The sequence below is a fragment of the Cydia fagiglandana genome, chromosome Z (assembly GCF_963556715.1).
Source record: "Cydia fagiglandana chromosome Z, ilCydFagi1.1, whole genome shotgun sequence".
Taxonomy (NCBI): Eukaryota; Metazoa; Arthropoda; class Insecta; order Lepidoptera; family Tortricidae; genus Cydia; species Cydia fagiglandana.
This window is the reverse complement of record NC_085959.1, coordinates 18,260,434-18,273,592: the sequence shown is the minus strand read 5'-3', so window position 1 is coordinate 18,273,592 and position 13,159 is coordinate 18,260,434. Positions and strand designations below refer to the sequence as shown.

At 40.2% G+C, this 13,159-nt stretch overlaps 2 protein-coding genes across 2 annotated transcripts; both read left to right on the top strand.

The window, feature by feature from the left end:
* The first annotated feature begins 3,938 nt into the window (after nucleotides 1–3,938).
* LOC134679363 (uncharacterized) lies at nucleotides 3,939–9,488 on the top strand. The gene is made up of 3 exons (XM_063538263.1): nucleotides 3,939–3,946; nucleotides 4,246–5,106; nucleotides 9,464–9,488. The coding sequence occupies exons 1-3, from the start codon at nucleotides 3,939–3,941 to the stop codon at nucleotides 9,486–9,488; spliced, it is 894 nt and encodes a 297-aa protein (XP_063394333.1).
* On the top strand, nucleotides 9,288–11,341 carry LOC134678459 (uncharacterized). Its single transcript, XM_063537033.1, has 3 exons — nucleotides 9,288–9,762; nucleotides 9,867–9,986; nucleotides 10,082–11,341. The coding sequence occupies exons 1-3, from the start codon at nucleotides 9,627–9,629 to the stop codon at nucleotides 11,284–11,286; spliced, it is 1,461 nt and encodes a 486-aa protein (XP_063393103.1). The 5' UTR covers nucleotides 9,288–9,626; the 3' UTR covers nucleotides 11,287–11,341.
* The last annotated feature ends 1,818 nt before the right edge of the window (nucleotides 11,342–13,159 follow it).

The window sequence follows — 13,159 nt, the reverse complement described above, 5'->3', positions numbered from 1 at the left end:
TCTCAGCCATAAGACGTCCACTGCTGAACATAGGCCTCCCCCTTTTGGGGGGTGTATGCCAAAATCGCCACGCTTGGCAGGCGGGTTGGCGATCGCAGTCGAGTACACCGAATTTGAGGGACGCTGCTGCCCGTCCACCGGTGGTCTTGGACGTAGTTTAAGGACATACCCGGGTCCGGGTCCGGGTCCGGCTTACTTTAAATATTTCATGAATTTCACCTTTGTTTCCAAAAACTGTGATATTTAACTGTCATATACTATTAATGTCTTCCATAATTATTTTCTCGTAACAGGACTGAGGGGCTACCGCGAAATCGATATTCGCAATTTGCGGGGATCTTTCTCTTTTACTCCAATGAAGGCGTAATTAGAGTGACAGAGAAAAATGCCCGCAATTTGCGAACTTCTATTTTCGTGGTTATAGCCCTGAATCATACAAACGGTTGCTCGCCCACCGATCCGTTCAAAAATATACATAAGTACCAGTGGCGGCGCGTCCATAAAAGCCGATTCCCACCGGCTTCCCTGTTTTTGGACGTTTGAGCAGAGTTGTAAAGGAAATATGTAAGCTAAATTAGCCCCCTTGTCTTTGGATATGTTTGACGCGCCGCCACTGATAAGTACTAAATATAATTAATACATATAGTGCGTCAAGCAAATCTTGTCAGTAGCAATGTAAAGCAAACTAAAGTAGGGCAACACTCAAAGAGTAGTATTGCGCTAAGAAAAGCAGCAATGTACAATGTACATCGAACCTAAACTTTTTTTCCGCTGAGCGCGCCCGTCAATTCAAATTGTCACTCGCGGATTCTCTATTGAAAATGTTTGAAATTGTTATTAATAGGATGGACGGACAATTTAAAAGCGGTGTGTGATATTGATAAAAATGATTAACTAATTTGAAGATCTCAAAATAAAATTAGAAGTGGACTATGCCGTTAAACAAGAATGTATAGATAACTAAAATCATTGCTTCAGCAGGTAGATGTCCTACTACTGGATTTTAATATTTTATTAGATTTCTCAGTTGCCACCGTAGGCATTGTAGGCATCTTAGCTTTGATTAAGCACAATCTTATTTAATATATTGGTATTTAATGGTGACACAGCAGAAATATCTCTTGAAATAGAATCGATTCAGAATGTAAACAAAGATGATGGCTGTCATTCGCGATCCACATTCCACAGATAAAGCACAGATGACACGCGATGTTCGAATTATTCGAACACAGTGTTGCTAACCCGCGATTTTTCAAATTTGGCGCCGTTTGCTACTGACAAGATTTGCTTGACCCAGTATATTATAATTATACAATTAATACATAAATGTAATGGTACTTAATGAAAAGGAATATTGTGTATATACATTGTTTCGACGAATCAGACACTCAATAAAATCTATAGATGAGGCCATAGCTGTTATAAATATTAAATGACTTTATTATCTCTATACGCCTTACTAACTCTATGTGTCCTAATGTGATAAAAAAAACAACGACAGTGAAGAACGGAATTCTTTATTTGAATTTTTCAGATTTTTGAGATACCTAGTCCATTGGTTGGAAAGCCCGTTCGAAATTTAAACTTATTTGCAATATAATAAGGTCGTATTTTGTAGATCTCTCTCATACTTATAGTAGGCTATTCAGATAAATTTAAATATCCCACATAAATAAGCAAGCAGAATTAAACTTTGTGTCAAAGACATAAGTCATAAATTTCAATGCCAAAGTTTTAACTAAGGATGTTTCTCGTTAAAACTACTGCCTAATATAAATGACCAGTGTAAGCATCAGTTAGCTAGCCCTAAGTAACCAAAGATCAGGCTGCAGTTTAAAAACTAATAAAGATAGAGTTAACCTGATAATTTTCCCGCCGTCTCCATGCTTGTTTTAGTTGGATATTGACTGGTCAGCTGCCTGTTAGCTATAGTTTTCGCGAAAATCACCAGGACAGAGGTGAGAATTTTTGTATGAAAACTTGCAACTTTAAATGCATTTTTTGACGAAACTATTGCAGTCTAAAATGAAGTCAAAATCAGTCCATCGACTCAATTTTTTGCAAGCTTTCTAATGGTACCCCACACGATTCTTACAAATGAAAAAAGTTTCAGCCTACCCCTCTCAACCCCCTAAATTTCCCCCTTTAATAAGAAATAAGCAGTTTTGACTTATATACAATATGAGTGGTGGTAATTGTTATAACTGTTCCAAATTTTAGGTATCTATGTCAAACGGTGTCTGAGAAAAACGTATTTAACTGATTTGCAAGACCGAAGTGATCCCATAAGTATTCCGTGAACAAAGTTTTGTACGGAACACTAAAAACGTTATTAAATTTTATGTAGGTAAGTATCTTAAGATGCCCAAGGGGGTGGATAATGAAATTCATGTTTTGAGGTTATTTTATTTTAATTTTTAACCGACTTCCAAATCTCAAAGAAGGAGGTTATCAATTCGGTTGTATGTTTTTTTTTTTTTTTTAGTGTTCCGTACAAAACTTTGTTCACGTGCGTTGCAATGCGCGGCCGGAAGCGGTCGTGCCGTAGTGCACTGCACGAATTTTAAAATACGCGAACCGCGCGGCAATAGCCGCTGCCTGCTTACCCGCTATGACTTCACCACAATTCGTAGTCAATGAGTTGTTGGCATTTATTCAAAATGCCACTAGACGTGTGCGCCGATTAAAAAATGATCGGCGGCGGCGTTTGCCAAAAAATCGGCGGCGGCGGCGTGTTTTCGGCGTGAAATCGGTGTGACCTTGACTTTCTAGTTTCTGAAGAAAAATCATTAATTTGTTGTTTTTCTTGAAAATTTTATCAATGCAGGTTACTGGTCAGTTAACTACGTATAGTTTGAATATGCTGTGAGTAAAATAGGGTTTGTAAATGAATATAGGATAGGTATAATAACTTGATTTTCCCTAGTAACTGGCTTGCAATAAGAGGTTACCTGGTCCCAATGACCTTCGATCCGTTTTCTCAAGCTTTTCATGGCTTATCCTATTAAAATGACGTTTTTTTAACAAAATAGAACTCCACATATCCTTGACGTTTGCTAGACTATAGTGGACTGATGACTCGAGATGCCTGGTATTGAAGCACTGATCATGAATCATCAGCTAAGGTGGTGTGGCCATGTCGTGCGTATGGAGAATAAGAGACTGCCCAAAGCAATTTTCGACTCGGAGCTCTCTTGTGGAAAGCGGAAGCAGGGGGGCCAATATCTGCGACATAAAGATGTTATCAAACGCCACCTCGTCGCGTGCCGACTGGGATAGCTGAGCTGGGTATTGCATTACAAAGATCGGAATGGCGTTCTAGTGTCCATAAGAAAGTAGATCAATTTGAGCAGCAGCGTCTGGAAGACCTAGATGCTAAGCGTCATATCCGCAAGACGCGACCTAAGCCCTCCTATCCTACACATACACCCGCAACTCGACTGGACAACTCCATTGCGCATCGTGTGACCGCATTTTCAAGACAAAGTTTGGTTTTGCGAGCCACATTAGGGCTTTTCATAATCCGGATAAGAATTGTTGATGGAGTCGCCATTGCCGGATACGGCAAGGAAGGACTATAGTGGACTGCTATGGCTTTTTTTTAATGGTTTTCTTGTCGTACAAGCACCAGGCTCACTGAGACGTATCTTCTTTCTCGTTTTCTCATTGCTGAGGCTTGCGACTACATGTAATTTGTCTCCATTTCGTGCGGTCATAAGCCGTAAGGACTGCACGGTGCAGACTGCTGCAAGCCGACCTCTTCATAGCGTTCGACTATCTCACACATGCTCCAACTCGAGCACGTTTGCCATTAATTCGGCTTAAATTCATGTGTTTCTCCACATCATGCGTTGGATAAATATGTCCGAAGAATCTAAGGGCTCACCCATTGCATGTTGGGAAGAGATAGATGAGTGGCAATATAGAGCTCTTTAAGAATGGAGGGGTTTGTTCTTCTAGCTGTCCAAGGTATAAGCAGCACTAGCAGCAGTTATTTAGCAGGCTATTTAGTTTTATTTAATTAATAATTGATGTATATTTGACAACTGTAACATAAGTAATACAAAAAAACCATTTTGTAATCCAAAAACCAACTTGGAATAGTTAATTAACAACACTCAAGGTCACGCCGATTTCACGCCGATCATTTATCGGCGGCGGCGGCGTGGTCAAAAAGCCCGGCGGCGGCGGCGCGCCGGCGCGGCGCACACGTCTAAATGCCACCGTGACTTTGGATGAGACCAGCATCGTGCAGATCTGCAAGTCCAGCTTCCAGGAGGAGGACATATGTAGTGGCAAGGCGCTGCTCTACCAGACGCTCGGCAAAGCCGACGAAATGCCATCACGACGAAGAGATGGAGGCGTGAAGAGTCTACGGGACATCATCTCGGTGTTCAAGGGGACCGATTCATCAAACATGCCCTCTTTCGTGGCGAAGGACCTACATCGGCTACCTGTCGTCTCGTTGGACCATGTTGACGTTTCCAGGCTGCTAAAGGATATAATTTTCCTGAAGGACAGTCTGGCTGAAATGCAGGCTAAGTTGGAGGTATCGAACAATACCATCAGTGAATTACGTTCTGAATTAGCGTTAATACGTAGTGCTAGTTCGGAATGTAGGTCAGATAACTCTAGCATAGCCGTGTGTCACGTTGCGCGGAATGCGTCCATCGGCGGTTTCGAGTCCGCAAATTTGGATGCGTCGGCGATTGCTGAGCAGGCGACCGCTGACCCGCGCCCCGCCGCCCGCCCGTCTACGTCACCGGAGACGCGCACGTCACGCGAGAGTACGTTGACCCCAAAACGTTCCTACGCTGCCACTGCCGCTAAGCCGCCTGCTGTGTCCAAGTCTAAGCAGCGGCCGAAGAAAGGGGTGCAGAGCCTTCGTGAACCTGTTCACAAGGATCGGTCACAGCTGACTCTAAAAGAGTCCGGATGCGACAGAGATGGCTTCAAGAAGGTGGAGAGGAGAAAGAAGTCAGCTCGTCCGAATCAGTGCGGTACCGCACCGAATGGACCTAACCATTTGCTGCGTCCTGCAACACCGACGACGCTGCTGTATGTGTCCCGATTACACTACCTTACGAAGGTCGAGGAGATCGTGAAGTATGTACGAGCCAAGTCCGGATTCATCCTGAGGGTCGTGAAGTTGGAATCTCGACACAATGTGAATTTTAATTCTTTTGTGCTGAGCGTTCCGACTGAACATCTAGCGACCTTCACCAAGGAGGAGTTTTGGCCGAAGGGTGTCAAGTTCCGGCGGTTCCGCGGCCGGCTCCCTGACACTGCGGGGTTGCGAACTGCATCGCCGCCATAATTGTGTTTTTAGTTTTAAGATATATTTTGTATTAATATGTATGCTAGTTTTAAGGTATTTATCTATGGGCCAATAGTTGCCTGAAAATAAATGTTTTCAATGTTTTCATATAACCACGAAAATAGAAGTTCGCAAATTGCGGGCATTTTTCTCTGTCACTCTAATTACGCCTTCATTGGAGTAAAAGAGAAAGATCCCCGCAAATTGCGAATATCGATTTCGCGGTAGCCCCTCAGTCCTGTTACGAGAAAATAATTATGGAAGACATTAATAGTATATGACAGTTAAATATCACAGTTTTTGGAAACAAAGGTGAAATTGACGAAATATTTAAAGTAAGCCGGACCCGGACCCGGACCCGGGTATGTCCTTAAACTACGTCCAAGACCACCGGTGGACGGGCAGCAGCGTCCCTCAAATTCGGTGTACTCGACTGCGATCGCCAACCCGCCTGTCAAGCGTGGCGATTTTGGCATACACCCCCCAAAAGGGGGAGGCCTATGTTCAGCAGTGGACGTCTTATGGCTGAGATGATGATGATGAGATGATAAACGCTACCGTGAGCGTGAACGTAATTTACTTTCTATGCATCTCGCTCGTACTGACATATTAGTGCGAAAGAGATATACCTATAGGAAGTAAATTACGTTCACGATATCGTTTATGTCAATGCCAAACTGATGGTAGCCGTACGGAACACTAAATGCCTCGAGCTATCTCGGGCTTGGCCAAATTATTTTTTATGTTTGTTACTCCATATCTCCGTCATTACTAGATCGATTTTGAAAATTCTTTTTTTGCTTGAATGTATATGCATACAGATTGGTCCCGTGTTTGTCAAAACCCAGTTCTGATGATGGGATCCATGAGGAATCGAGGGAACTCCTCAAAACGTAAAGGCATACATATAGTGATTTTTGGGTTTTTATCAACAAATCAAGCATATACACCCAAAAAAGTGACATTTGATGAAGTGGAACTGCTGATGATGATCAGAACGGAACTCTTTAACGACGCATAGTTCACGGTTGGCGATTTGTCCTCTTCGTTATGTTTGTTAAGCAAGTTAAGTTTTTAAGCCACATTTTTGTCAAGCTCGAGTTCTGATGATGGGATCCATGAGGAATCGACGGAACTCCTCAAATCTTAAAGGCATGCGTATAGAAATTTTTGTATTTACATCAGAAAATCAAGCATTTTCATTAAAAACTGTTGCATTTGATGAAGTGGAACTGCTGATGATGATCAGAACAGAACTCTTCAACGACGCATAGTTCACGGTTGGCGATTTGTCCTCGTCGTTATGTTTGTTAAGCAAGTTAAGTTTTTAAGCCACATTTTTGTCAAGCTCGAGTTCTGATGATGGGATCCATGAGGAATCAAGGGAACTCCTCAAATCTTAAAGGCATGCGTATAGAGATTTTTGTATTTACATCAGAAAATCAAGCATTTTCATTAAAAACTGTTGCATTTGATGAAGTGGAACTGCTGATGATGATCAGAACAGAACTCTTAAACGACGCATAGTTCACGTTTGGCGATTTTTCCTTTTCGTTATGTTCGTTAAGCAAGTTAAGTTTTTAAGACACATTTTTGTCAAGCTCGAGTTCTGATGATGGGATCCATAAGGAATCGAGGGAACTCCTCAAATATTAAAGGCATACGTATAGATTTTTTTGTATTTTCATCATAAAATCAAGCATTTACATTAAAAACTGTCGCATTTGATGAAGTGGAACTGCTGATGATGACCAGAACAGAACTCTTCAATGACGCATGGTACACGTTTGGTGATCACGAATTTCGATTTTGACTTGGACTGGGACTCGGACTCGGACTCATACCCGGATTCGGTTCGGACCCGGATCCGGTTTGGACCCGGACCTGGACTCGGATCCGGATTCGGACCCGGACTCGGACTCGGACCCGGACTCGGAACCGGACTCGGACCCGGACTCGGATCCGGACTCGGACCCGGTCTCGGACCCGGACACGGACCCGGACTCGGACCAGGACTCGGACCCGGACTCGGACCCGGACTCGGACCCGGACTCGGACCCGGACTCGGACCCGGACTCGGACCCGGACTCGGACCCGGACTCGGACCCGGACTCGGACCCGGACTCGGACCCGGACTCGGACCCGGACTCGGACCCGGACCTTGACCCAGAAAACCACTATGATACCTTAACTAAATAAACACTACACTCTGAACTATGATTACCGACCATAAAATTAATGTAGGTATAAAGTACGATGATGCCAATCTTACTAGCCCCTCCCGCTTAAACCCCCGTACACCGCACGGCATGCGCCATTAAGTGGGTTTAGGTTAGGTTTGAACTGCGATCCTCACAGAACCGAACAAGGATTAGGTTAGGTTAGAACTGCGAGCCTTACAGAAACGAAATGCTACTTGAAAAGTGGGTTTGATTAGGTTCGAACTGCGATCCGCACAGAACCGAACTGCTATCTGAGGAGTGGGTTAGGTTAGGCTAGAACTACGACCCTCATGGCTCCTCTTCACGATGGGCCAACGCCGGTCACTCCAAGGGACGCATTTATGCGTTAGAGGGAGCAAGTGATATTGCTATCTCATTCTACCGCATGGCTGCGTCCCTTGGAGTGGCCGGCGTTGGCCCATCCTGTAGAGGAGCCATTATCCGGTTCCGTACAAATTTAAGTTTTTTTTACAAATTATAGTTTTCTGAGATTTCCCTGTACTTACTTGTACTGTGTACTAGTTAGGTCAACGGAAAGTACGCTATACATTTTGATTCCATTGAGAGTGTCTAAATATACATTTATCTACTCGTCGACTATAATTCTTGAATTAAGATTTCATATACCAAACTTCAATTGGGTATTTTTAATGTGTGGGCCCCAACTCAACTATAATATTCATTACGATACAGTTTAGACAACTATAATGAAATTGACCAATCACAGCTCTCCGCGATCGAGAGGACGAAACAAAACCATAGCTCAAATTAATTATTTATTTTAGGTTGTATAGTAGAAACAATTGGTTCATAAGTCAGAAACGAGCATGTGACACCCTTAAAATAGCAACATCCATAGACTACGAAAACCACTTAGTGTTGCTTGTTAGTCTCCATAGGCTACGGTGGCCAAAACCGAGAAAACAACTGTCTAAAAATTGAATTTAGCGCGGAGCAAGTACCAGGGCCTCATGAGTTACGAGAAGGTGTCGTTGACCAACGCGCCGGGCGCGGCGGCGGGGGCGCGTACCAGTATTAAGGTATCGCGGCTGCTCGCGTATCTTAGCTGTGAATACTTTTGGTTTGATTTGTTTGTATGATTCTACTAGTTTAAAGTATTATTTTTTTTGGCTCGTAGATAAAGTATTGTATACAATAGTGATATAATCAAGCTTTTCAATCTCGTACCTAACTTAGGCAACTCAGCAAGCTTCGTTGCCTAAACACGGTACTCGACTGAAAAGCTCTCTATTATATCACGATTGTATAAAATACTATTTTCTACTCGTCGACTGTAATTCTTGAATTAAGATTGCTTATATCAAAGTACAATTGGGCATTTTTCATGTATGGGCTCCCAACTCGACTATAATATTCATTTCGATACAGTTTAGTCAACTATAATGAAATTGACCAATCACAGCTTGCCGCGATCAAGAGGACAAAACAAAACCATAGCTCAAATACTTAATTATTTATTTTAGGTTGTATAGTAGAAACAATAGCTTCATAAGTCAGAAGCGTGCATGTGACACCCTTAATATAGCAACATCCATAGACTACGAAAACCACTTAGCGTTGCTCGTTAGTCTCCGTAGGCTACGGTGGCCAAAATCGAGAAACAACTGTCTAAAAATTGAATAGGCATGTTGACATGAATCGCGAATATATTACATGTTATGTTTTTACCATAGCAGGGAATATTAGAATGCTGAAAATCATATTTTGCAAGTGTAAATATGCGTAGAGTCTGACCAGCGAGTCGCTGCACAAGCATTTTTACAGAATTCTTCATATGGCAACAATTTTATCTGTCAAAAGTGTCAAACAACTGTCAAAATGTTGACAGCTTCTGTTACCAAACAATATTGATATTTGTGTCACATTTATGTGAGTTTTTATTTGCAAACATATGTTTGACCAGCGAGTCGCTGCACAAGCGTTTTTAGAGAATTCTATATATGGCAATAATTTTAGCTGTCAAAAGTGTCAAAAATATTGTCAAACGAGTTTACACATAACCTAGATTCTCAAATTCTCATGTTAGTTCATTCGTTACGGAAGTTTATAGTTTATATCGTATTATAATGGCTAAACCGATTAGAAGCAGTGTGAGGAGCATGTTATTTAAGATAATCTGTAACTATAATCAAGTTCGACACGACGAAAATGAGAGATTACTAGAAAAGAAGCGAATATTGGACGAAATCATTCAGGCGACCGGTAAGTCATTATCAAACAATGTTGATGCTTCTTGTACCAAATTTAATTTACGAGATAGGAACATTTGTTTGTATTACTAAACTTATGATTTATTTATATTACAGCGGGCGTAGATGACGAAAATGTTAGAGAAACTATTCAAAAGCTAGCAAGCGAACTGAAGAATGTTATTGATAATAACGCATCAGAATCAAGTTATTTAGAGAAAGTGTCTACTATGACAGGTAATATAAATAATCTATATTTTCACATCTAGGTTTATTAATATTTTAGTGTTCTTTTGTTAAAATTCCTATTGTTAAAACTGTTTTTTTTTCAGGTGCAAGCATTCGTACACTACGCACAATTAAAAAAGAGGGTTCTATTAACCAAGGCCAATGGAATACGCCAGGGAAAAAACGACCCCGGCCACCAACTGTGTCAAATTTAGACAATTTTGATGTGTCAGCCATCCGTAATAAAATTAATGAGTTTTATTGCGTCAAAAAGCAGGTACCTACTCTAAGAGCCTTACATGCGGATTTGAAAGAATCTATAGGATTCTCAGGATGTTGTGAAACACTGAGGAAAATACTACACGAGAACGGATTTGAGTTTAAAAAAAATAAAGAAGAGCGCTCCATCCTCATGGAAAAGTTTGAAATATCTGGGTGGAGGCAAAGGTTTCTTAGAGCTATACATAAAAAACGGGAAGAAGGAAAAAATATTGTGTATCTTGATGAGACATATGTCCATCAAAATTACAGACCGAAGAAGTCATGGCAAGGGCCTTCAACTTCCGGTTTAGTTGAAAAAATTTCCTCGGGTAAGCGGCATATTATAGTGCATGCTGGATCAGAGCAAGGATTTGTGCCCAATGCTTTGCTTGTTTTTAGCACAAAATCCAAAGCAGCTGACTATCATGATGACATGAACAGTTCTAATTTTTTAAAGTGGCTACGAGAAATGTTAATCCCAAATTTGACTGAGCCCAGTGTAATTGTTATGGACAATGCCAGTTACCATGTAACACAAATAAATAAGCCTCCAACCATGCACAGCTTAAAGGCTGATATTCAAAAATGGCTAAGGGAAAATAATATCCCATATGAAGAGTGTTTCAAAAAGGAGGAATTGATGTGCCTCGTTGAGGAAAATAAAATTGGTCCCATATATGCAGCAGAGGAGTTATTGAAGCAGCATGGGCATGAGGTCCTTAAATTGCCTCCATACCATTGCGATCTAAACGCTATTGAGTTGATATGGAGCCTCACAAAGCGAAAAATAGCCAGCAGAAATGTGGGGCTACCGGGTTCAGATACGGAAAACTTGATCCGAGAATGTTTTGCAATGATTACCCCGGAAGATTGGAAAAAAAGTACAGACCATGTAATAAATGTGGAACGAAAATACAAGTCTAAGGACAACATTACAGACACTGAACTAGCTCCATTCATAATAGAAGTTCGGGAAAGTGACAATGACAGTGATAGTTCTCTGTCAGGAATTGAATTTCTTGAATCCGATTTCGATTATGATTCTTAAATAAATAGGCACCTTCTTTATAAACTAACAATATTAAAAGTAGATTGAAACTAAATTGTGTTTTCTTTCACCTACCTTCAGTTCAGCTCCATTATACAATATGTGACTTTTTATTATTACTAACTTTATAAGTACAACGGGAAGCATAAATATTTCCCTTGTGAAGGTTTACTTTAATAGCACAAGGGAAATATTTATGCTTAATAAATAATCGCCTGTAATTAACCCGAGTTCAAAACTTCAAAATAAAACACAAATAAAGTAATTTTTAATCCTATCAAAAATATAAATGTCATATGAGAACCAAGTTCAATATTATGACATATGCCTTGGTTGTTGACTTCAACGACCAAAGAAATGAGATTTAAAGGGTGCCGTTTAATGGTCAGTCCTGAAATTTATTTGTAACAACAAAGTATCATTTTCTATAACTTAGGAATCTTAGGATAATATAATAACTTACTTTTTGTACAGTTGAAGTAAAGATATTTATGTTTACTACATATTTTTGTAATGATTGACTGATTAGTCTACTAACAATTCGTTCCTTCGTTTTTTAGTATCTCTGATAATAATGATAACTATTCAATCATATTTTTAATTTTTAAGTGGGCTAAATTAGAAGCCAGGGGTTATAATTGCATTGCAACGATATCCTCAGTCTGTTTACTGTATTAAATTTACAGTCTGCTACGTTGCAGACTTCAGTCAGTCACTAATCAAAACAAAAATTAATTACGTATGAATTACCAAGTATCAAATTACTTTTTTTGCACTATGCTTCGTGTTACCAGTTAAAGATTTTTTGAATTTGCCGCTTTTTTTTTGTGCAGCCACTCGCTGGTCAAACTAATAATTTAATTAAAAATAATCAAAAGTATTTAAAATAATGCCCAGTATCACGTGATTGCAAACGCCAATCGGAACGCGTGACGTCATGACATGAGAATCACCACAGACTAGTCGTCAAACCTGACCGTAATCCATACGACACCGTCAAAGAGTTTGGATGTTCAAAAACTGTATGTATTTTTTATTTCGACAATAGACATTTATTACGTACAAATAATATTATTACATGATATAAAAACATATATGTATTTATTTGTTATTAAATAAATAAAATGTTATTGTTGTAAAAATTAGGTATTTGTAAAATAACGTATGAAAGAGATGTTTATGACACGAGTGTTTTATTCGAAGTAAGGTAACTAAGCAATTTTAAAATATTTTAAAATATATCAAAAATAGAAAATAGAAGACTTAACGTTTGTCTACACAAAGAAGGTTACAAACTACAACAGCCGCCCTTAATCGAAGTTGTGCCAGACAAACACAAACAAAAAAAGAAACTTAAGTCTCTAATCCTAAGTTAAGTATACACCGTTTATGTACTATAGGTCCTAGTGGCTTCGTTAGTACATCAGCAGGCATATCACTACTTTTAATATATTCTAATTTAACAACATTATTAGACACCTTTTCCCTAATAAAGTGAAATCTGGTATCTATATGCTTAGTCCTGTTGTGGTGTACAGGATTTCGAACGAGGTTGATGGCACTCTGACTGTCAGAAGCTAAATTAACTATATGCAATTTACCTGTTATCTCATAGATAAACCGTCGTAAGTAGCATGCTTCCTTCGTGGCAGACGCTAGTGCCATATATTCCGATTCGGCTGAAGATAAAGCCACTGTAGGCTGCTTCTTGGACTCCCAGGATACTGGACCTCCACTTAACTTGAAAGTGTATCCAGTGTACGACCTTCTGTCAATCGGACAATTTGCCCAGTCCGCGTCACTAAAGCCTTTTAAAGGTTCTCCACTCTTCCTGTAAACCAAGGAGTAATTTAAAGTACCCTTCAGGTACTGC